This window comes from Cupressus sempervirens, chromosome 6, assembly GCF_028749045.1.
Source record: "Cupressus sempervirens isolate cs-2001-9-10 chromosome 6, ASM2874904v1, whole genome shotgun sequence".
Lineage (NCBI taxonomy): Eukaryota > Viridiplantae > Streptophyta > Pinopsida > Cupressales > Cupressaceae > Cupressus > Cupressus sempervirens.
This window is the reverse complement of record NC_143123.1, coordinates 175,618,778-175,644,628: the sequence shown is the minus strand read 5'-3', so window position 1 is coordinate 175,644,628 and position 25,851 is coordinate 175,618,778. Positions and strand designations below refer to the sequence as shown.

Below are 25,851 nucleotides of genomic sequence, written 5' to 3'. Positions count from 1 at the left end.
TCTTTTATGTAAAAGAGGATTTGAACTTGGGGAGCAATGGAAATTTTTATGTCTCCTTTGGTCTCCTGCGTTTTTTTTTCAAGATTATGGTTCTACTGTTATGCTTCATATATTTCTCATGGCAATCAGTTTAGGGAATAACAATTGCAGAAAAATGTACTCTGATGCGGGGTCAATATCTCGGGTTTGAACCGTTGGATTTCTCTCAAATTTTTATATGTTGTTTGAAACCTAGTTACGCCAAATATCAACGGTTGGATTGAGTAAATCTTTTCTGGTTCGAAAGTTATTCATGTCTGAGTGCGGGTCTATCCGAAGGCAGCAAGAAGATATTTTGGAGGATTTTATTTTCAAAATTTTGTTTATTGAATCTGATTTTAGTGTGTGATCCTGAAGGTTGTAGATGCCCCTTGAAGCAACTCAGTTGAGTGACTGATTCCTCTTGAGTTTTCCAAGGTGTGGCTCTGCATCACCCTTGGCGGTTCTCCCTTAATTGAAGACTTTCTCCAATTCCATGTGTCAGACAATTGTCAAGTTCATGTCCTAAATGTTTACTAACAGAACATAATGCATTATAAGATTCACCTCGATAAATTACTCCTTACTTATACATTACCAAACATAGAACAATATTACCACTAGGTTCAAAGCTTATTATTGCTATCTCTCTCTGGTACTGAGAATTCGAACTGCTAAAGGATATTGTATTCTTCTTGTAACTCTATGTTCTATGTCTCACATGGCACCTTTTTGTCAGTCCTTACTCCTTGCTGACTTGCCATGAATAAGGAAAAAGTAATCGCTCTGATAATTGAATTTCTTCTTTATTGCTGTTTATGAACGTTGACCATCATCGTACCTTAACCATGCTTAATACTTTGATGAAATCACTGGTTTGTGTTATTGCTATTTTGGATTATAATTTAAGTCAACCATCTTATGACTCTTGAATTTTCATTTCGCTGATTTTTCATCTCCCATCTTCAAAATCAACCATTTTTAAACAGACGGCTGCTAATTATATCATTGCTGCCTTCAAACAGCAGTAATCCTTTCCATATGATGGTCCCTATTCAATTTGCAGTTGATGGCATTGACTTTTCACTATCGACAATTAATAGTCGAGAACTCATTTTCTGGTGAGTGTGCTTAATGTATTTTTATCGTTTTGGGTTCATTACAGGAACAGATCCCAGAATCTTATTACTGTGTTACAGATTCTCCTCTCTAGCCTCGGCACTTACATTCTTCCATAGACAGTGTTTGTGAGCTATCAACTTCTCACATATGATCAATATCCACTTTGAGGGTGGATACAATATCTTCTGATGCAATGCCTTCTAACCAATCCATCATTTATTATGTTTATCCATCGATCTATATAAATTAGTGTATCATCTTTTTTTATGTATTAATTTTTCAATCTTACTCTTATGTTTTGTTGATATCCATAAGCTGATTAGTGAGTCCATTTTTGCAAATGTTTTTCTTCCTTATGCTGCCAACTCACAGTGAAAGCTCAAATAAATAAGCTTCAATCGTTAATAAAAATTTGTTTAATCATATATCTTTAGGTCTTGAACAGGGAATTTACATCGTCTATTTTCATGACAGTGAAATTGATTAAAGAACTCAAACGGGGATGTAAAAGGGTATAAAAATATGTTCTAAATATACCATATCCAGGAATCATTTCTGCCCTTGCTACCTAGTACTTGTTTTTGGGGTTTTTCTGTGTGACTTTCTTCCGTACTCATGGCCATTAATTCATGAGTTCTGTCTTATCTGCACCTCTTGTTTCCTACAAATTTCTGCCACAATTAACCCTTGAACAAAGAAATATAGATACTCTTTCCTGCCCTGAGTCAGCCCTTTTTACAGCCATCAATTGGTTAGTTTATGACCATTTATGGCCATTTTACAACCCTCAGTCGTCCCATTTACAAAATTGTCTACCCTCAATCAGCCCTTTCACAATTGATCAATCTCTCCACAATGATGACAGTCAGCTCTTTTGTCAATATACAGAATCTGCCCTTATTGAAATTACAACTATGGAGTTTCTTCTCTAAAAAATAATTGGTTCAGAAAACCCCAGCTGGGGACTCCTTACTTTGATACCAAATGCTGGAAGAATGCAAGCACGGAGATTGAAAGGATTGTGGGGCACACATGCCAGTGTTTGTACATTGTATTTATTAGTGTACAAGTTACATTAGTGGTTGTAGTAACATACATTGTGTAGGTTACCGTATTAGAAATTGCTGATGTGATTTACTACATTATGATCATAGGCAATGAATACTTGTATATTAAATTTAATTTATCTACCACTTTATATTATCCAATAAGTTATAGTGTTATCTATAGAATATTGAAACTTATTTCCTTTTATTTTTCAGATTCACCAATGTGACATGAGGAGAACTATGTTACGAACCTCACAAGATATAATAAGAAAATATCATCAGGAGATTTTTTTTATACAAAAGTATAAATTAGTTGTTATAAAAATAAAGGCCAGAAGGAGAATTGAATGATTCCATTCAAAGGGAAATAATATTTTTGGACTTTGATGATGCTACGAGTAATTTATTGTTTCAAAATTCGATGGTTTCACATATTTATTTGAGATAAAGATTCAATACTCATTATAATTCAAATTAGAACACAAAACTTAAAGAGTGTATTTACAGTGCACCGAAAATTTCATCTTTGAATAGAATACAGAAGCTTGTTCACTCTAAAACTTAATGCATGAATCATATACTTTGTGGAAGAGAAGGAAAATTAATAAAGGATGTTCCTATGTATTCTTTATTAATCATTCGAAACCCTGTGCCAAAAATTAAATAAATTGATGGAACAAGCAAGGCTTTTTAGGAACACAAGCTACAACATTCAGTCATCGGTTGCATAAAAAAATTAAGACATCTTTCAAAAATACCAATATTTAAATTACATGTAAAAAACTACCCAATTCAATGTGTTTCCAACCTTTGAACAATTGGAAAATAATGTAGCAAACGACCCTTGTGGCACAAAGAGCGACCAAGAATATCTTTCAAGCTTGGAGCATCCCAATTCTGTTTTGCAACTGCAAAAGATATTTATAAGTCCAACCTAACATATAAAATGTGATTAAAGTGAAAAAACGTATATGAAAATTTTATTCTAATATATTTCTTACCATCAAGCATTGTAAGTATCAAACAAGCAATGTAGTAAGTATTCCTTGAAGTTTGCTCTTATATTTTATATTTTTGTGTGTGGTTTTTGTATGTATGTAGTGTTTTTAATCAGATTTATAGAAAATAGAAATTTCAAAATTTTAATCGCTGTTCTCCAAATGCACGTGCATATTCTATATGATATGTTGTTGTTGTAACTTGTAATAGCACTTATTGCTTTCTGTGTGTTTCAAGTCATTCTTTCAATGAATATGTATATGATATGAAGAGGTATGTCTCCCATAGAGAGATGTCTCTCGTTAATATTGTTGTCTTGTATTTTGTCACCACAAAATGTAAGTAACAATACGAAACCTTTTCAAACTAGTTTCGCATCTCTGTAAGTTGAATTTGATATTCAATTGATTCATGTTGGTCAATCAATCAAATTCAATTCGTATATCAAATTGTTTTACTGAAGGCTTTCATCAAGTCTTTTTCGTTTTTCTTTCTGTTTAGCCTATGCTTGATTTTTGAGGCCTTCACCGTCCTTTACTTTGCTTTTGAGTTTGTGTTTGTTAACTTTTAATCCTTTGGATTTGCTTAAGTCATCACTTTCAGTTTCCCCTTTGATTTGATCTAATCTAGAGCTCAATCGGAATTGTCCGTCAAAAGATATGGCCGTTTTAGTGCCCAAAAAGTGGACCTTTTTGATGCAACAGCAAGAATTAAAAATATCATGTTATATTTTTTATTTGACATTCACTTTTGAAAATATAACTTAAATTCCCTTTATGTTATGTTTATAAGTTACTTTATCATATAAATTTTCACTTAAAGTAACTATAGTCCACTTTATATTATAATTTTAAGTTGAGTTACTTTTTTATTTTTCATTTAAAGTGACTATATTAACTATATAGTTCAATTTAATTTTTGACATTTAAATCAAATGCTCATTTTAAATGTTAATTTTTAAATGATATTTATATGTTATATTTTTAATATGATATGTAAATATGGTTTATGTCCCATAACATTTTAATGAAATTAAATTGACATGTGCTTATTAAATCACTTTAAATTATCAAAAGTGGACATTTTATATGCCATTACATGTAAAATCCATCAAAAGTGGACATTTTGCATTTCATTGCATATAAAGTTCAACTCAGAAGCATAAGGTCATCAAAAGTGGACTTTTCTAGTGCCATTGCATCTAAAATGTGAGTTTTCACTTAAAATATGCAATGAGACCAAAAAGGTGAGTTTTATAACTTAAATGTACTATTGCACCCAAAATGTGAGCTTTTACTTAAAATATGCAATGCCTCCTAAAAGGTGTGATTTGCATTATGAGGAGTTTTTAAAACATGCAATCCATCCCAAAAGGTCCAATATGCATCCTGGGCATATTTTAAAACATGCTATGGACACCAAAAGGTGTGATTTGAACTAAAGTCCATATTCTTGCCCTCAAGAAACCCGTTTTTGGAAGAACACATGCAAAGAGCCTCCAAGAACCCAATTTTGAAGATTGTGGAAGACTTACTTCATGGTTTTTCACGAAATCTTCTCTACTAGGGTTGTTTTTGCTTAGCCATGGGTTTTCAAGCAATGGAAATCAATTTATCTAGTTAAAAAACGTTTTTCCAAAACTCCCTCCAAGAGCACGTTTTTGGAAAAAAATTCAAAATACATCATTTTTAGCTCACGTTTTTCCTCCAAGAGGAATTGTTTTGGTCTTTTTTGGTGTTTGCATTGCATATTGATACACGTTTTGGCTTTTGAAAACCAAAAATGTTTTCATCTCACATCTTGAGAAAGATTTTTTTTGCCAAAAAAACGTCCCATGCATTTGCAACCAAAAACGTTGGATTTTAGAGCAAGAGTAGGGCATGTTTTGGCATCTACCATTTAAAACGCCTTATTTGTTGCCACCTTCATTTCAAATTTGCAAATTTGGAAAGATTCAAAGTGTTGTTGAAGAAGTTTTCAATACTAGAGCATTTTCCTCCATTTTTCGCATCTAATCTTCATGTAAGTGGACTTTTTCTTTCTTGCTATTTAATTTGCGCTTATCTTGCTGATTTTATGCACATTATTGCTTGAAGATTGCCACTTGTTGAAATTTATACAATGAAAAGTGCATTTTTCTTTTAAAAATGATGAAATTGTTCATTTTCATGTTTTTGGTTTTTCCCCAAACTCCAAATTCGAAATTGTGTGTTGAAGTGCTTTGCATATTGATATTTTTGAGTCATCTTTCATTTGAGTTTTTGTGTTTTGTGTGCTTGCTTTCCGGTTTTCTCCTCTTTGGAGAAGTTACAAGTTCTTTCCCAAGAACTTTTTCTTGTTTCACTTCATTCGAAAGCATCATCAAATTCCACTTCCATCTTCCATGTCACAACACTTTGCATCTCATCCGACAAATGCGATTACATATTTTCCATCTCATTCACCATCCACACATGCATGTAATCTCATTTTCTGCTTCCATTTTCACTCATCTCACTTTCTGTATTCACTCGCATGACATGATTACACGAAAAGCCCTAAATGTAATTACATCTCAAAACCCCATTTTTTGACTTAAACTCACTTTTGAAAAGTCAAAAAAAGTCATTTTCATGTACTTTGACTTCACCTTTTCACCAAAGATGACTATAAGGTTCATTGTCCCTCTTTCATTTTCCATTTCCATTTCTCCATATTCACTCACGCCTTCATGAGAAAATACATGTTTTCCATTTTTTGCGTCTTGCTATGCTTCACATCTCATCCGTCATTCGCACTTACATGTAAAGCTCATTCTCTATCCGCATTCACATCGCATCTCACTTTCCATCCCCCTTTGCATGTTGCACTTACATGTAATCATTTTTTATGCAATAACGTCTTGAAAACCCTAGTTACATTTGAAAATCAACAATCTTCATTTGCACGCATTCTCATGTGTTCCACCTTCACACATTTTCTTTTCATTTCGTTACATTCCATCTTCCATTTTCCACCTTCATAATACTTCATTCCGCATTCCATTTCCATTTACATGTCATCTCCATTCACTGCAAACGTATATGGTTTCTTTTTAAGATCATTTCATTAAATTTACAAAGTCTCCAATCCGTATTCGACCATTGTTGCTGACCGAGAATCAACTTGTATGGCAATTTCCTCTAATGATGTGTTTATGTTTTGGGATTTTTGTGTTGTAGCGCAAGCACAAGAGATGCCCTCACCATCAAAATGAAAATCCAAAGGCAAGATGAAATATCAATTCGATAAAGAGTTGGCTCATGCAACTCCATCATCAATTGCATTTGTTCTTGATAATGTGATGGACACAAAGATCGGTCATGTGGACGTGGCTGATTTTATGTGGAGAGTAGAAACTCCTATTGGCCACGAGATGAAGCGCATCAAAAGAAGTCACATTCACTTAGTGTCTACATTTCCTATGGCTACCATGGAACCTGATTTCGTTCTTGGATGTGCGAGACGTTTCAGCCCAAAATCAAAGACAATCAAGGATGTTGACAGTAAGGTTGTCATTAGTCTTGATCCAGAGGTCGTTGAGCAGATCTTCAAGGTACCACATAATGCAAAGTGTGCAGATCTAACCAAAGAATCATCTTTGGCAAGCTAGAATGAGATGAAAGGTCATTATCAAAAATATGTTAACCAATACCGGTTAGACAATAAAAGGAATAACTTCTCAAGATGGCCAAAGATAGTTCATCAGTCTAATTTCAAACAAGAATACAAAGATCTCATCATTCTACTCAGTAGAGTTTGCGGTCTCAAAGATTCTACTGATTTTGAGCCATGGATGTACAAGTTCATCTTCCAAATCATGGAAAACAGAGAACACATCTCTTGGGGAGAATTGATTAGCACTGCACTTTGCCAATAGTTGTTCAACATAGGAACTTCAGCGCCCTTTTACACAAACTCCTACCTTGTCTACAGTGATGCTGCTATGGGATCTTTCTCTGGTCTCTCAACCAATGGAGATCGTCTTCAGATTCCAGCTTGGGATTACTATGACCAAATCACTCTGGCTAATAGTAAGTTTCATTAAAGAGTCCATGATGCTTTCTTTGGACATTTCCGTTGTTTATTCGATAAACAGTTAACCATCACAAACAGTATCTAATGACAATATCACAAATAATTATCCATTAAGAGGGTATCTAATGCAGCATGGGAAAAGTTGAATCAATATGGTTGTATTTTCATTTAGTTTCCAACTTTTACATACTTGAGAGTTGGATACTTTAAGGGAGAATCGTATACCTTACCTAGGTATGCTACTGATCGAATCATCCTAACGGAGTTAGCTAGACAACTCATGGAGGTACAGAGTGATCAGCATACTATGTAGAGACCTGGTTTCGATATTACTTCAGCCAAACCCTTAGCAATGGGCAACTACTCAATCAATTCTATGCACAAAATGAAGAATATGGAAGCAAAGTTGCAGTTGATTACTTTGAAGAAGTTCAAAGCCCGATTCTTCTCAAATGAAAAGGGCATTCACACATATTCATCACATTGAGGATGCCTGGATTGATATGAGAACAGAGCTGGATATAATGGAGATGGACTACTACAGATTAACCTTGCAACAGATAATCGATCTTAACATACTGGGGATTCCTTCAGATTTCCAAGTTGAAGATGATGTCAACATCCTTGATTCGGAGTTTCATTAGGCCGGTTTTGATAAAAGGTGCCCTTTTCCTATTCACTGGCAGCAGAAAGAAGGTACATCTCTCTTAGATAGATTTCAATCCATTTTGGAAAACACCAACAAGTGGTTGAAGATTAAAGGCCTAAAAAGAGTAGATCCTAAGTTGGGTTTGGATTGTGGAAGCTTTGGCCCTCCCAGAAGGAAGTCACAGCTGGAGATTACAAGGAAAGATGGTGCCTCCTCTTCTCATATGAAAAATTCCCTCAAATTCAAATTAAAGGGCGGAAAAGGATCTAAGTCATCCCAGATTCCAAAATCAAATGAAGAAAAGTCGGAAAAATCAGAGTAGGAATTGGAGACAGAATTAGATGAAGAAGTGGAGGAAGAAGTGGAAGTCATGATCGTATCTCCCACAAGGCCTACACAAACTCGTGCACCATCCATGCATGAAGCACCTTTTTTTGGATGAAGTAGATAATGATGTGGATTCATTCTCCACTGTTTCCACACCTTCTATTCCAGTCTCGGAAGTCAATACAATGGCTCTTCCTATTTCTTTTGTTGCTCCTCCCATCTTGGCAAATGAACAATATGAGCATTTGGCAAATGTCTTTGAGGATTTTCCAACTCTTACAAGTGGTCAAGTTTCCCAACTTGATACATCTTTGACAAGTTTTGAGCTTTTTATGACGGAGTCCTCTCATCATGCATTGATGAATTCAGTTGTACAGACTGAATCTTGTTCAATCGCGATAGAGATACAATCTAGATCAATGCCAATAGTCTCCACTGTACCTACTTGCACAGATGAAAGTTTCATCTTGCCTGCATGGTTGAGCAAAATAACAAGAAAGAGAAGAGAAGTGGTTGTACCTCCAGATAATCTCCTTGTCAAGAGAACCAAATCCAAATCTTTGAAAGATAAGATTGTTTCAAGGATTTTGGTTGATTCGGATAAAACCAAATTTGTAGAAGTTGTTGAGCTCTTGGTGGACAAACCTGTTGAAGAACTTACTCGTCCTAATTACAAGTTCACTAAGGTTAAAATTGGGAAACAATCACGTCTGAGTTGTTTACAAGATGCTCAAGATGCATCAGCTAATGTATCAAAAAAAAATATGAGCTATGGGAGAAGAAAAATCAACTCAAACAGGAGGTTTTTCGTCTGAACTAGGTCATTCGTCAACAATCTTCTCAAAGTGTTGTCGTTATGTCTTAGACATTCAAGGAAAGGAAGCTGATTGAAGCCGCCAAGTCTTGGATAGGAGAAATCATCTCTGAAGGAGTTCGAGCCATCACGAAGACATTTGCAGATCTTAGGCGTGTCAAAGAGATGAATGAAATGGAGCAAAAAATGATCTCTTCTTTGACTCGAGAAGCAGATGATTTGAAAGAAATCCTCAATGATTGGGATAAATTGCAAAATTTGATCTAGATGCCTTGGTCTCATGTGACATCTTTCGTCATGTGAAATGTTCTTCAAATTTCAACGACTTATTGGCTACAAAGAAGAAACATTGAGGAAGTTGATTACAAAGTTGCAGGCAGTCCTTGGAGATTGTCAAGCAGTTGAAACAGGTGTCACTTGTGATTTAGAACAAATGGGATTCCAAGTTCTTGATGATCATGGTAATCTCATTGTAGTTGAAAGTGTAAGTTCAGAATATACAATCAAGATCAATGCTGATGTGGATTCTAAAGACTTTGGTTCGCACACAATGAACAAGTTTGTCTTGTATAAATCCTCGGCAAAGCACTTGTTGGATTCTCTGGCAACAAATTTCAAGGTTCTACAATCAGCGTATATAGATGCAGTGAGAATTGAAGCCATATCAAAGACAATGGAGATTGTTGATCTTCCTGCAGTGCGTGATGTCATCGTCAAGTTCAAGGCACTAAGAAACAATCTTTAAGATTGTTGTTTTTGTTTTTAATTATGTTTGTATGTCTAAGAGGATGCATTACATAAAAAATGTAATTACATGTAATGTGAATTACATGTGCACGAAAAGATGTAATGCGAGTTGCATGTGCAGTTGCATATAACCTTATAATTGCTCTTTTAGTTAGACTAGGTCAAAGTTGGTTGAGTTGTTCCCACTTTTTCCTCCATCTTTTTCTCAACTCCTATGCCTATATAAAGGAGTACCTCCTCGTTGTAAAAATCATCTTTTATTGTATGCAAGAGAGCTCTGGAGAAATTGTGCTAGTAGAACTTTGTTTGTGTAGCACTATTTTGAGAGAAAAGTGAATACAAAGGAGCAATTTAGACTTAACTTTGATTGAGTTAGATTATTAGTTTTTTCTGTAATTCACATACATTATCTTTGATTCGTGATTATTTGTGTCCTTGGTAATTGAATGTAACAGTTATGAAGCAATTGGAGCCGGAGCTTTGACTAGGAGCAATTGTGGATATATATAGCTAGAAGTTTTGCTTGTAGCCTATATTTCTTTCTTAATTCACAAAATAGTTAAGATATCTTTACTTTTGGAAGTCTTTGTGCCCCATTTGTAAAGCTTTTTCATAAAGTACGACTGGACTCTAAGCCAAACTAGTACGCTTTCAGCTAGCCTTTGAGTTAGTGTTAGTTTATTGGTATCTTTGTTTCCAGCTTTAGATAGAAGTTTAGTTAGATAGTCACTCTACCCATTACTCGCTCCACGAGTAAGTGGATTCTTTCTTGAAAGATAAGAAGAAAGAATATTAGTAACACCCTTTTTAATCTCTCGACTTCTTGCTTATCTTGAGTTGATCCAAGGAACGGTGAGAAGGGGGAGCCCTCCCTTTAAGCTAAGAGAGACTCTGTCTCACATACTGTGGCTGGTTATCCTATTTTGCGAGTGGTTTTTTACCCAAAACTGTTGGTTGCAAAATATCTACCCAACAAATATCTTAACTCATATTAGTTATCGCTTTAACATATTTCACAAATGATATTTGTTCAATGTATTTCATGGTTATAATATATGATTATAATACACACACACACACACACACACACATATATATATAGATATATATATTCTTAATAATTTACTATCAATAATAATAATGCTCCATGATAATAATAGAAAAGGATAGATATAAAATGTTTGAGGCCAATAGGCCATTCAAACATTTGTGTTCATTGATTGGAATCATATGATCAAAGCTACAATCATTAAAACTCCCTATTAGCTAGGGAGGATGATTTCTATCCAAATAAACACATTGTACTATTGTTACCTCACAGTAACATCATGAGTATGGTATGCCCAAGAATATCAACTATATGATATTCACCATACTCGTGTCTTTTATTGGCATGTGCACTGACATCATGTTGCATGATGTCTACCAAAGAAGATAAATGCACATGGTGTCTCCACAGGTGCTACGTCTCATAGTTAGTTACATAAGAGATATGCATCATCATGATACAACATCCATCATGATAGAAGGTTAAACTATTGTTGAGATTGTCAACTTACAATAGTAACCACAAGTATACTTTATTGAAAGATCGTCACCTCTCAAGAGGTTTTCACAAGATCATGTAATCTCACATGACATCCACCATGAACTATATTAGAGGGTGGGTCCACCATGATTATTCCCAAAGAGTGGAACAACTGTTTTCACTTCAAACTTCTCTCTTACAGAGAAGGATGCATTAAGGTACATCTCAGGAAATCACTAGCATTGAGTCTCCCTCTCAGTAAGGGCTCTAATCCATAACTCCAAGTTTGTTTTCCATTATGCAAAAATATCACTTTGGCTGAAGATGTTAGAGAAAATAGTGGTTGTCGGATCTTCATTGATAATGCACTCTAAATGAATAACTTTACAGGTATTCATCTACGTTTTAGGCATTTGAATAAAGGCCTTTCAATCTACACATATGGAAATTCATCTCATGAATCATAGCCCTTTGACTACTACAGTTTCTTAATCACTAGAGAATCCATCTTGACATGGTCTACTACCTCTAAATCAATATGACCACGATCCTCAAACATCAATAGAAGCATATCCTTTATTTCCTCCCTCTATCACGGAAGCATACCTTGATTCATAATAACATGAGTGAATGTACTAAACTATGGACTTATCCTTAGGCTTGGCAACAGTTACAAGATTCAAGAATTGGCAGATTAATGGATTTCCAGATGATTGATTGATTAACAAAGAAACAAATGTGTTCCTTATAAAGAATTACAAGGACGTTGTATCTAAAAGAAACAACATAGACTGAAGACGGAATTAGAAACAAAACTGAAGACAAGATAGGAAACATTCCTATCTAAACTGAAGACAAAAGAGATTGGATAGGAAACATTCCCATCTAGACTGAAAGACGGACTTCAGACAAGTAGTTGACCATTATAGAAAATATAAGATATTATCTTAATAGCAACATCAAATATAAAGATAATGTGATTCCCTTTTGAAGCTTCAAGTACATGCATCAACTTCCTGATCTCTTCGTCCAAGGTTACCTCTAATGAAATGTCACTCCCTATGAATATTATTTCCTTGTCTTTGAAGAAATGTTTCAGCCACCAACTTAGTCTCATGACAGCAATTATCAAGTTCTTCCTTCCTCAAATACAGTCACTTATGCTTCTTGATCCATCCTAAAAGGATTTCAGAGAAAGATTACAAATAGTTCAGACCTAAACTATCAAGATTAATGATTCCAATGTTATAGCATGAATTTACTACATAAAAAGGTATAATCATAAAAATTCTTATCTCTCATAGTCAAAGGATAATGTCCTCTAGATAATACACGAACAAGGACCATTGATGGAGTTTAAGCCACGAAAAATACATTTCACCCATAGTAGGTAAAAACTAAATCCAATGCAGTTCTCCCTTGGTGGATCCCTATGCACAGTCCTTGCACAAGCAGATCTCAAGGTGGCAGTTTCTTATCCAACACAAACTAGTTATATTCCAAAATATAGTGTGCATGCCATAGGCGACTCTGATTAAGTATTGGTTCCAAGTTCTAGAAAATAATAGAACCTTTTACACACAAGCTTGCTTCTCTTGATACAAGCCTTTACATGAAGATGATATAATTCTAACCATATCTTCATCACAACTGAAATTAATTATTTGGGCATGCTTTATAAGGATGGGTCCCACAATCAATGTTGAAGATATTCAAACATACACCAAAAATAGATCCCATCTGTTATTATTTGTGCTTTTAATAAACTTCAAATCACCCAACTTAATAAATTATTTGATATCAAACTTTCTGATACCCAATGGAATAAGATGCCCTCTAAAATAACTTATTGAATTTCTCACATAGAGCATCAGGTGTAATTCCTCAATTTGGGTACCAATGATATCACACTTTATTTATTCCACCTATTCTCTATGTCTTTCATTGATACATCTTCCACAATTCATTTCAAAGATTTAGGTATCACTTTAAATTTCTGATTTTCAAGTGGAAATACTAGGGTCCATCCTCATTTTTTTGCCAAAGATAACATGGCTCAACAACCTCACCCATTTTTTATATTTTGGCATCGTCTACTGCAGGTTCAACACCCCTTTCATCTCAATCAAAATCGACATTGTGTGGTAACCTCCCTTTTTTAATGTTGCTGACTTTGATCCCACTAGCATGGGTCCAACAATCTACCTAACATGCAAGTTCCAACACAGGCTCTAATATACATAACATGCCAAGGTCCATCTCCAGTTAGTTCGGATACCAGCATCAGTGAGAGCCACTACTACAGATCTAAAGATGGGGATATAATTATCGGCTTTAGCTTTAACATCAGAAATTATTTTATTCAACACATATGTCTATGGATCGAAGATAGTGGATATTTAGTTAAGACAGTCTTTAAGCACGATCTGGATCTTCCCTAAGGACATGCCCTCAGTTATCATATTTTTACATTGGAGAGATTGTGAACATAAATCTTAGGTGGAGATTTAGACACACCACGCAAAGACCAGTGAAAATTTGCATCTACACGACATCAAAGTTCAAAACATTTGTAGTGATTTGGATGTGAGACATTATTAACATTCCAGTTCAATATTTATATTACCAAAAATAGGATCCAGACAAATCTACACAATTGTGCACTCATTTCATATGTTACCTTTGAAAACCAAAATCTTTACTGTAGTCACATATATTGATAGCCATATACACTTAGCAGACATCTATTTGAGTTTAATGATTTGAGTAACAAAATCCCCTTATTGCAATTGTTGACAACACAACATGGTGCCAAATGATTGTTGATGATTCCCAGTTCGATGTTGACTATCTCCATATCACAGGTGTAGTCTATTGCTTTCTTCTAGCTCATCACTCTTATATGTTCCATGGCTATTGGCTACTTTATCATTGTCTTTCAACGATGCACGAAGGAAGTCAAGAAGCCACAATAGAAGAGGTAGTGATTTATGGCAGTTCTTTTGGTGTATGTTAAACTTTCAAAGTATCTATACTTCACAATTTCTATCACGAACTTTTCAGACGCATTTTATCAAACATTTGACCAATAATGACTTTCACAATTAGACCTTGATATCATTGAGACATTTTGTCAATCAGATTGAACATTGTTGTATAATTTGAGATATTTATGTTTGTGATTTGGGGATGCAGTTTTGCATCTGATGAAAACCTCTTCTAAGCTGAGTTCTGATGAAAATTAAATTCAAGATCTATGTCCAGAGAATTAATCTGAGATGTATGCATTCACTGGTATAACTGATAACTAATCCAACTAAGTGATTCGATACAACTTCTCTCAAAGAACTGAAACCATCTTGAATCTTCCAGCAATAGCATGAGCAGAACTCAGAGCTCTCTGATCAACATACACTCAGAAATATCCACAAAACTTATATTCAGTCATCTGTCCAAGCTTCACATTTTTCAAAGCAGTCAGATCCTCCTTATTGCTGTAGACTGCAAAACTTTCAACAATAGCACTGAAGTAATCCATTAACAGCCCATGTTCTCTCGGATGTACCGCTACAAACACATACAGCAGAATAAATGTTGGCAACCTCCAGATTCACAAAGCAGCAGAATGCAATGTGAAATGCCATCCAATGTTTATGTGCATGATCAATTAGAATCTTAACAAAACACCCAAATCCTCATGCTAATCTCCACGACAATATAAATCCTTGAATCTTCCGAAGAAGGCTGGAAACTAAAGTGTCAAAATCACCACTGTCTGAGAATGACTACACAGCCCTTACCAACAGACTGTCAATCCATGCATTCCAAAGTATATTTCTTGAACTTGGCACGATTGTGTAGCCAAATACGACATGAATATTTTTCATTTCACCATACACGATAATATTTGCCAAACACTCAAATGTCTCCCATCAATATTCAAGTAGCTGGAACAATATTCATTTCCCATTCTTTCAAGCGCCTACACAATTGAGTTTTGCACGGAAGATATGAAATTTAACATCAAAGCATTGAGCGGTGGATTCAAACAACATTGGGAACCATACTTCAAATTAAATGCCCAACTCAGCTCTGAAATAGCTTTAGTTTATGATCTCCAAAATGAAGGATACCAATCACAAATAATATATCATTTAAGCAATTGGATGGCACATAGTTCAAACTAGCATCGATAAGTGGTCGATATATCAGTTTTTTGTGAGAAGTTTGGAGTGGCGAGAAATACAAGGTTCTCCCGCCAAAATCTTGGCCGAAAAGTTTGAAACTCCTCGCTAAGAAGTGGCATACTTCTCCCTAGAAGTTGAAAATATCTCACGGCCAGCCCAATGAGACACCACTCAGTGGCCCATTTTAAAATTTGCAGCCTTTGGAGGAGAGGAGAAGGGTACGATGGAGAGAAATAGTCATTGGAAGCCTTGTAGATTGATTGCAAGTGGATTTGAAGTGGATTCGAAGAGATTTTTCAAGAAAATTCTGATTTGAAAGAGGGTGGTTTTGCACCAAGATTGGATGACATTTAGGAGGAGGCCAATGAGAGTGAGAACACTTAGGACACTAAGAGTGAGGATATAGACGATGAGGAGTCATTGCAAGCACCAGCACCAGCTACATCTAGGATGCATGTCAAGACAAAACTACAACCATAGCCACAGTGGACTGCTAGGACTAGACCCCCTCCCAATCCCATAGTTTTTCCTAGAGCTGCTGGGAAGGGGAAAAGGAAGATGTAGACTAATTTTATATTGTGCTTGACATTTGTATTTGTTTATCTTTTTGCAATGACAATTGTCTATTTTTAGTTTGCTTCAGAGTTCAGAGTCTCTAACTATGGCTGCCAACCATTGACATTCCACATAAGGATGAAATTTTGTTGCATATTGCATTTATATGATATCTAGATCGGCTTGTTCAGTTTATTTACTCATTTATTGACTCATTAGATGCATCTCCTTATTGAATTTCATAAAAAAAAAGTTTTAAATTAAATTTAAGTCATTTTTAAAATTCCCAATATTTTTCCGAGAAGTTACTGATTTATCTCCGATATTTGCTGAGAAATCCTTTTTGTGCCTCGCCGATAAGTGGCAGAGAATGAGATTTTGAACTATGGGATAGCGTATGTGACATTCCCATGAAACTTTATAATGACCAATTGAATATTGCCGATCAGCAAATTCATATTGTTATCATCAACTGAAGTACACTGCAAAGATGTAATTATCGTTAACAGTCCATCCTTGTGTTGCAACCATCTGCATTCAGTCCCAGCCTCGGTGATTTTATCACCATCTCTGCTCTGGCCTAATATATCTTCGCTGTCCCAAAGATTGTGCTGCTCTGATACCATGTCAATTCTAATCAGATTTATAGGAAATGGGAATTTCAAACTTTCAATAATGGTTCTCCATATTTATGTGCAGATTCTATATGATATGTTGTTGCTGCAGCTATCAGTCTATGAATTGGAATCAAGTGTCCATCTTTACTAGCAAGTAGATCAAGTTGGGTTTCAACAAAGAAACAAGAAAGAATCCAAGTCCACCAAGTATCGCATATTTTGTTGAGACAAAAGGAGGAGGTTTGATTGTGTGGCCTAAGCTTACTTCTTGGAATCTCATTATGCAAGCAGAATCGAATCTCTTCATTTTGGATTGAGGGAGGCACTATGCTAATAATTACTACAATATAGATTGTGAAGTGGCGAGAATTCGTCACAATGTTTTACGCTTACTAGATTCATACTCTACCTTTTTTACTCAACATGCTTATCATGAACAAATAAAGTAATTTTATTTCCTAGCAAATTTATGCCTTATACAATGTAGTGGAATGTATAATTGATAACAAAGCTGAAGCACAAGCTAACTTTGGTCTCTAATATACACTTCCCCCATTGTTAATATACGGTAGTTTACTTGCTCCCAATGGGGCAGGATTGTTCATAACCACAAAAGTCATAATTGCACCTCACACAATCTACCACTCATGAGAAGAAACATATGGTTTGTTAAATGGTGTAGTCCCCCTCTCCATAGTCACTCCTCAAGAGCTTCTTAGCCAGTATAATTCTAAGCTATAGTCAAGATCAATGGAACCAGCTAATTTATTTATTTAATATTATCCCTCAAAGGTGAGTTATAAGGGCAATATTATTTTTATAATTTAATAGAGTTTGCAGATTTGTGTACAACCATGCATGGGTCGTCAGCCCAATGAAGCAATATACGGGACATAAGGAGTTGGATTGTTCTCGAACCACTAGAATGCCACCAATTTCATCACATTACAATCCTTGATTTGGTCAAAGGCAGCTTTGAGGCACACAATTGTTGGTGGGGAGTGGGTTTCCTCATCCTATGCTATGACCACTACAAGGATCAATGTGGCAAATTGCAATTTTTACAAGGCCAGCTTTTGGGACCTTTTTGCAAAAAAGATTATGGAGGTAAATCTTTATAAAATTTTAATTATTTTTTGTTCACGTTTTTTTTATATTCGCATTTTTTCTTATTCATTCACACATAATGTTTCACAATTGTGTAGTTCATTGAGCCCATTTTAGTTCTCTTATGAGTTGCTGATGGGGAGAAGCCTACAATTGGTTACGGCATGGATAGGACCATGGACGCCATTAGATCCATCCACGAATGAGATGAGAATAAGTATTCTCCCATTTGGGAGATAATTGATAGCAAATCTTCATTGATCTCAAAGGGACAAGGGCGTTCTTGATGGGAACTACTCAATAGTAGAGAAGATGTTGTCTTCTAGTGGTGATACCAGCACTATCATCCACGATAGAGGCCTTTTCTAGTGCACAAGGGGCATCAAATTTGCAAAGATAGTTGACACCTTCAGCCAAGTCAAAATATATTTTAAGAGCAAAATTTGATTTTTTCTAACTTAATTTCTTAAAGATGGGAATGAGGCTGCCTTTTTTTTCTTATCTCAAATAGATTGTGGCAATTGTTTGGTCCTAAAACAACCAAATCTTTATAGGAGAGCCATTCACAATTTAAGCCAACCATGCAATTCTTTCAATTGTGAGTGTGACTGGAGTACGTTTGAGCACATAAACTCCAAGAGGTGTGATAGACTATCTGTGGAGAGGTTGAATGATCTAGTCTTTGTTCATTACGACCTTTATCTTAGACAGAGATAGATTTTGGACCATGACTCCACCTTGATCATGCTCCACAATCTGAGTGGATCACTAGGGCTATGGAACTTGTCTTTAGTGACAAGAACCTTGATCGGATTGACCAGGCAAATAGAAAGGTTAAGATAGTAACCAAGGCAGAAGATAAAGATAGAGCACAAGAAAACACAAATGTGACTAATGCTAGTGAGCATGGCATAGAGTCATGAGAAGAGACTATGGTTGTCGAATCATCTAGGACCTGCCTTAGACACCTTTTTAGGAGGGATGTAGCCTACTCCAAGCATAGACTTATAGTTTTTGTTTTGATATAGGTTTGGAACATTTGATGTTATGATTTCAAATTCCATTAGTTTTGTATACATTTGACAATATTTATTTATCTAAGTTTTCTATTTCCTTCGGGTACAATTTGTGTTTATACTTATGTGGTTGTTGCATACTTGTGTATGTCTATTTGATGATGTTATTGTGTCTTTAAGATTTATTTAATAAAGGGTGCACAAGACAAGTTTGAGATCCTTAAAAATCTCTAAATTTCCTAAGTATTTCACTTTTCTGAGCCTTGTCAAATATTTTTGAGTCCCATATCCCATGTCGAGTCACCCTTGTCAAGTCTAAGTTTTGTTTCTATGGATGACACCAACCCAAAAAGCCAACGCCAACTCCACGACAAAAGAATTGAAATCTGGGATATTACAATATTTTGGCCTTATCACATTTTGTTTTGTAACTAAGCAAGTAGAACAATAGTTATACTCTTGGTTCTTGTAATTTTTAACATTTGTTTGATCAAATTAGAATTTGGTACTTGGTGACTTGAGGGAATTCTATTCAATGGAAAGAAGAATTAGAAGGATTATTAACAATAGAACAGGATATAACATAGGTTTACTAAGTGAAAAAGTGATTAATGTGTGAAAAAATCCTAGAAATAAGTCACATAACATTGATTGGGTAGGCTCTTGAAAGGAGAAAAACAAAGCCTTAAAATTACATCCAAGATCTAAACCTACAACATCAAATCATTAAAGAATAACAAATGGCTATTATGATAGAAAAGGAAAAATGGTTGAATAACTTAGTCTTGAAAAAAAAAATTGGCACGGGTACCTTCATATAATAGAGAAATATAGCTTGAATAAACTGAGTCAAAGAAAGTTTTTAATGGGGTTCTTTTAATTTCTTCCACAAAAATACCAAATGTTGTATCCCATGTTTTCAAGTAACAGTTCATCTTAAACACTTCACTTTTTTCCAAGTGTACACACAAAAAGCATTAAATGTGTTATCTAGCATCATGTAATAACCCTGTTTGGTTATAGCTAAATCAAGCATCAATTTCTTTCACATTTCAATGGTTTGACATTTTGTCAAACACTTGGCAAGCAACCCAATTATCACTGAATATATGATGTCTTAAATTTTCAAACACAATATCAGGATGTACAACAAACTGATTAAAAATTTATTTGATTTTGGCCTTATAAGTTTTGCATAAATAAATACCAAACACCAGTAAACAATCATGAAATGATTTACACCAACCTCTAAATTCATTCATCAACAAACCATATAGCAATATAATGAAAAGGGAATTTAATTGTTGGCCGATTGCTATAAATCAGAAATTGAAGCCAACCTGTTTACTTTCAAACTATGTAATATAAATTGAATTTTACAAATTAAGAACCTGGTCTTTGTTGTAGAATGTAATTGCAAAGTCAAACTGAAAGCCACCTGATCCAATTTCAATCTGGCATTCACAGTCTACCCTTACAAATGCTACCCAAAACTGGTCTAGAAATCACACCAAATACAAGAACCCTTGGCATTCAAGCTGTAAATCCAACACACTAATCTGATGCAAATCAAACAAACTAGGATATCCAGAATTACCAAACTCCAATCTACAGATTAAACCCTCGTCCAGCAACAAAGAAATTATAATATTCAATTTTATAAATGCTCCTCAGCCACAGTTTATATAGAAAGTGGAGACGATAATAAAACTCAAAAGTCCACAATACCTCAGCTGTGGATTCTCAAAATTAAACCTACAATACTTCAGTTGTAGATCCCAAACCCTTATACTTCAGCAAGGGTACAAACTTCAGACTCACAAACTCTTTGCAGGCAACAAAAGAAAATAATCAATCAAATGCTTTACTCATCAAATGGGCTCATATTTATAATCTCCAAATGGCACAAAGTTTCCCAAATGAACTTCAATTAAGAAGCTTCCCACACACAACATCAAAACATAATAAAGTGTCATTATAAACTAATTTATTAATTACTTTTGGCTCCAAAAATGACCTTTTCTACCATAACTTCAAATTTTGACATGTAAGGCCACTGTTTCTTGTTCCCATGATTTAATTTTTTTCTTCTCGGTTCCAATGAGCTATGATACTAAGGTGACCAACCAACAACACCAACCAAAAGCAAACTCAGCGTATTTAGATGAATAATAATAATAATTCGTCTGTCTTGCGAAAACAACTTAAGAAGCATCAGAATCGAAATCTGACAACACCAAAGTGATCCTGATGATGAAAGGCGATGAATGAACCTAACGGAGTGACTTACCATAAAGAGATGCTCCCTCCAAGATTCTTGGAGCCAAAACTGGAAGCCCGAAATAAAACTAGAGAGCATCCTCCAACTCCTTTGACTCAACTGAGCTCATCAGAACCAACAGATTGACTTACTATAAATAGTAAGTCCCTCAAATGGAGCCAAAACACACCTAGGCTGTTGGAAATTTCTATAACCACACAACTGAGACCCTCAAATCCTATTGTTAACTCATGAGGGTCGCAATGGTGAACTGACTTGGCCAACTGCAGAAACCTGCTAAAAATGGGTACATTACACATCACATATTTTGTGCCAAACATACAGTAATTAAAACAAAGAGCCAAATTACACATGTAATAATCTAATCCAAATTCAGCATTGACTATTTCATGAAATTTAAAATTAATTTAAACTGCAGCAAGCCAAGGATTACACTCAAATTATCCGATAGGACATTGATATGGCATCCCTCCTCACAGATAGAACATACCATATCAAGCATGGATATGGTATTATGTTTATTCGTTATGCCCTAGGTCCAGCTTAAATACATATCCAATGTATGTCTCGGAGGCATAACTGATGGGACAGACACAAAATATAAGCTATTTCTTACAAGAGTTTTAAATTAAAATAAGTCACAATAATCATATTTTAAAAAGACAAACCAAAACGTAGAAAATGAAAAAGCAATTCTCTCTACATATGGTAGAAACCCTCCTTTTCATACATAGCATTGATCTTTTGCATGCAATTTTGAAGTATTTTTAAATGTTCTCTGTTCTATAGTTTCCCAGTTTGAATGTCTGACTTACATATTGTTTAGATGACATATGACTGTTGTATCGTATCCACAGTTTCCTAAAGTTCTGTTCTGTACATATTAAATGTAGTACCCAATTAGCTACTTATCTGAATCTAGAAAGCTTAGCTCTCAATATTGCCCCACAAAAACACTGAAATATAGTACACATAAAAGACACAGCCTGATTGGGTCTGATGGGGAAGACGGGTTGTGTATTACACAGAGGAGAACCAGGTTGCAAAGAGGGAGTAGGTTAGGAAAGGAAACTGTATGTAGACCAGCTCATTGAACAACATATAAGGTAACTGTAAAAAGACAAACTCCTTGTAGGCTTCCACAAGGTGCATCATATACACCAAATTTGCATCATAATTGGCAATGACCCAAAATATGTTGTATTTGATAACGTTTCCAGTACATCCAGTCCCCCTTCTCTTTTGTCGTAGAAAGTTAAAGTAAAGGGCAATTGTCTGCCAAACAAAATTTCATGAAAGCTCATATGCTGAAGCTAAAGCGAGCCATTGTGAGAATTTGAATTCAAAAAAGGCAGTTGTTGGTGTAAGAAAATTTGGCTGTCCCTTCCACCATTATGAAATCAAAACCTTAATTTATCTTATCAAGCTGCTGAAATCACTCTAAACTATCATTGAAATGCAATAATGAGAGAGAAAGAAAGAGAGACAGAGAAAAAGAATGGATCTGCAAATATGCCATGCATACCATATTTATCACAATGATCTGCCAAAAGCAATCCCACATCGAATATCAATTTTCCAAGATCCTTGAATGCTGCAGTTATGGAGTATATGCAACCATGGAATAAAACATAAGTATTCCAACAACCATCTCCCTCTTTAAAAGGGTTTTCCAATAAAGAAATTGACGTTCATGGTTTAACATAAAATAAGAATTTAAAAACTGAATTTTCATTTGAGACACTCCTTAAACATGGTGTGGAAATCAATCAATCAATTACATCTTACATAGTTAAGGAAACTAATAGAAATGACAGCCAAAAGCTGACAACGAAAATGCTCTACTTACCAAGTTCAAGCTCAGGCAATGTACTCTTGGGCCATACATTTTCTCGGCAATATGATGGATACCTATATCATAACAATTAAAAAAACTTGTAGTGTTCCATCACATGAAGCAAGCATAACCAGCTTATAAACATGCAGAAATATTCAAGAGATTGCACTAATATATCATAGAAAACTTGCTTCAAACTTTAAAATTATGCAATCATATATTTATTACAATACTTCTTTATACAAAGTTGGCAATCAACCTGCTCCATAAATAGGTTTAAAAATTATCTAGAGGAAAGAATGATTGAGAATCGAGATGACTGACCAAAGAACAAGGTGCAGTCGAATTCAAAAACACAACAAGAAAATGCTAGAATCAACCACTAAACTTGCATTTTTTAAAAACTAAGGTTACATGAGGATGTCCTACCACCTCCCACCTCCTCCCCCAAACTTTTACCCACATCCACCTTCCTCAAATTGTTTCTAGTATGATTTCTAGTAGGGGACATCCCCCTTAAGAAACTTGGGAGATATTCTAAATGTGCTCTACACCCTAGATAAAGTTAAGGCCATCTATAGCATCCTTTGACTAACTGATAAGCTTTGCATCACATAAGATTTGCAATCTAAAGAAGAATACATAAATAAGACAGAAATCACCTAGGATATGGACCTCTACTATAGCTAGGTAAAACATTATTGGCCCTTCAATTTTCCTCCTTTAATGCTCTTCTCACTTCTAACTTCATAACTGATTTTCTTTTCCTTGGGTAGAGAATTCACCATAGATCAATACTTGAGGAACTAACTGTTGTGAGGTTCTCACACCATCGCCCCAAATTCTTTGGGGACCCCTTTTTTTGATCGCCTCAACAAATTTTTGGGTTGTCCAAAATTTTTGAGTTTTGAAAATTTCAAGCCTTGGACACCTTCAAGACAAATGTGCGGAGACTTAGCTTATTTTCACCCGGCTTTGCTTGATTTTCCAGAGCCACCAATTTCATCCTTATTTCATCCTTAGGCCAGACAAAATTTTAAAGAGCAATATTTGGCAGGATAAAATTGTAAATTTGTACTTAGACGTTTTCTTTTGAAAATCCAAATATAACTATGTAAATTTGAATAATCTTTCAAAAAGAAAAATTTGCCAGACTTGAGTTTTGGAAAATCTCAAATTTTTCTTTGGTGAAAATTTTAATTTTGTAGAAATTGGGCTAAATTGCAAAAATCGATTTTTTGCTCAAGGAGCAATTTTATTTTATTTTTGTCAAAAAAAATTATTGGCATAGCAAAATCGATTTGGGTAAAAATTGCAAAAAATTGGCTTTAATAGATTAAAATTGCCTTGAAAACTTTTTGCCTTTAATGAAATTGGTAATTTAATATTGAAAAATGGCTTTTGGTTAGCCAAAATCCAATTTTAATGACGTATTAATTACTAAATCCTCATTAAATGGAAATATTTAACATCTCCAAGGCACCATTTAATTTCCTTTTGCAATTTAGAACTAATTGGCAATTTTAGAAGGCAATTTTCATTTTAGCAAAATTAATATTTAGCTAAGTATTTAATTGTGGGCCATAATTTTGCATTAATTATTGTTTTTCTTGCTCCCAGGGTCCAAGTCGGCTAGCTTGGGAGGAGTAAGAAAGTTGGGTATAAGAGGAGGCCTCTCTTCCTTTTCTTCCTCACTTCTCACTTCTCCTTCTCAAAGCGTTGGTGATTTTGCAAGCGCAAATTTGCACTCTTCTTGCTTGAAGAAATTTGTGGAGGCCGAAATTTGTGGGAGCCGAATTTTGTGGGAGCCGAATTTGTGGAGGGCGAAATTTGTGGGAGCCGAAATTTGTGGGAGATAAAATTCTGATTTTTGCAAGAGGCTGCAATTTTTGCCCTAGGTTGGGTAATTTTATTTGGAGGTGAATTGCATGATAAATTTCTAATATGCAAGGGATTTGAAGTTCTTAAGGTCAAGTCCTAATTCCGAAAAGTCGTTGTAAGATTATTGGTTAAGGTGAATTTTCATCATCTAGAGTTGCAAGGGGTCCTTAAGCTGACATCCCTCTTTCGTTCTAGTCTTAGGATTGCTTCCCTTGGTTCTACTTGCCTTCTGGTCCACCACTCTACCATCCCGTAATAGGGCGACGAGCATGGAGGATGTTAGTGCAAGTAAGAATCCCAAGCGGACAAATACTAAGAAAGACAAAGAGGATATGATGCCCAAAACGCCCTTCTTCTCAAAAATGAAGAGAATAACCGACACCAATATCGGTACAGTGGACATGATACGGATGAAGGAAAGACTGAAGGAAGGACAATCCCCTTTAGCAAAGAGGATATACAAAAGTGGAATTGTACATGCGGCAGCTTTTCCTCCTACATTGTCGTGTCCAGAGTTGATCATAGAGTGTGCATCCAGATTTGATCTAAACAGTAAATCCATCATTTTTGGTGAAGGGAAGAGAGTGTTGGCCAACATTAGCCAACAAGAAATCGAAGAAACATTCAACATTCCCCAATACAAAGGTATGACAGTTGTGATGATGGATCAGGCAACCAAATCATTTCAAGATAACCAAGAGGCCTATTTCACACACCTAAAGCAAAATTGGATTCACGGGGGAAAGAAAGGTGTTAGCAGATCAACAAGGTTCACAATGGCAGATTTCAAACCAGAATATGGTGATCTCGTTGTTCTTCTTAGCCGAATGATGGGCCTAGCTCAAGGGATGCAATTTGAAAACTAGATGTACTTCTTCATTGATGAGATTGAAAAGGGGAAAAGAAGATTTGATTGGGCCAAGATCATAAGCGAGAACTTAGAATTGCAACTCAGAACCATACAAAACCAAAGGCAATTCTACATGGGCTCCTATCTGTTCTACCTAATTACTAGATTGTACAAGAATCCGGGACTTAAGGCCTTAGGAGAAGTTGGTAAT

At 35.2% G+C, this 25,851-nt stretch overlaps 1 protein-coding gene across 2 annotated transcripts in view; it reads right to left on the bottom strand.

Moving 5' to 3' along the window:
- Positions 1-25,851, bottom strand: part of LOC149551819 (2-oxoglutarate (2OG) and Fe(II)-dependent oxygenase superfamily protein) — a 221,255-nt gene that overhangs the window by 90,638 nt on the left and 104,766 nt on the right. For both annotated transcript variants that reach the window (XM_089787321.1, XM_089787323.1), the window contains exons 7-9: positions 22,922-22,983; positions 22,598-22,666; positions 2,998-3,097 (exon numbers count right to left, since the gene is read on the bottom strand). In XM_089787321.1, the coding sequence (XP_089643447.1) occupies positions 2,998-3,097; positions 22,598-22,666; positions 22,922-22,983 (231 nt within the window). The remainder of the gene's footprint in view (positions 1-2,997; positions 3,098-22,597; positions 22,667-22,921; positions 22,984-25,851) is intronic.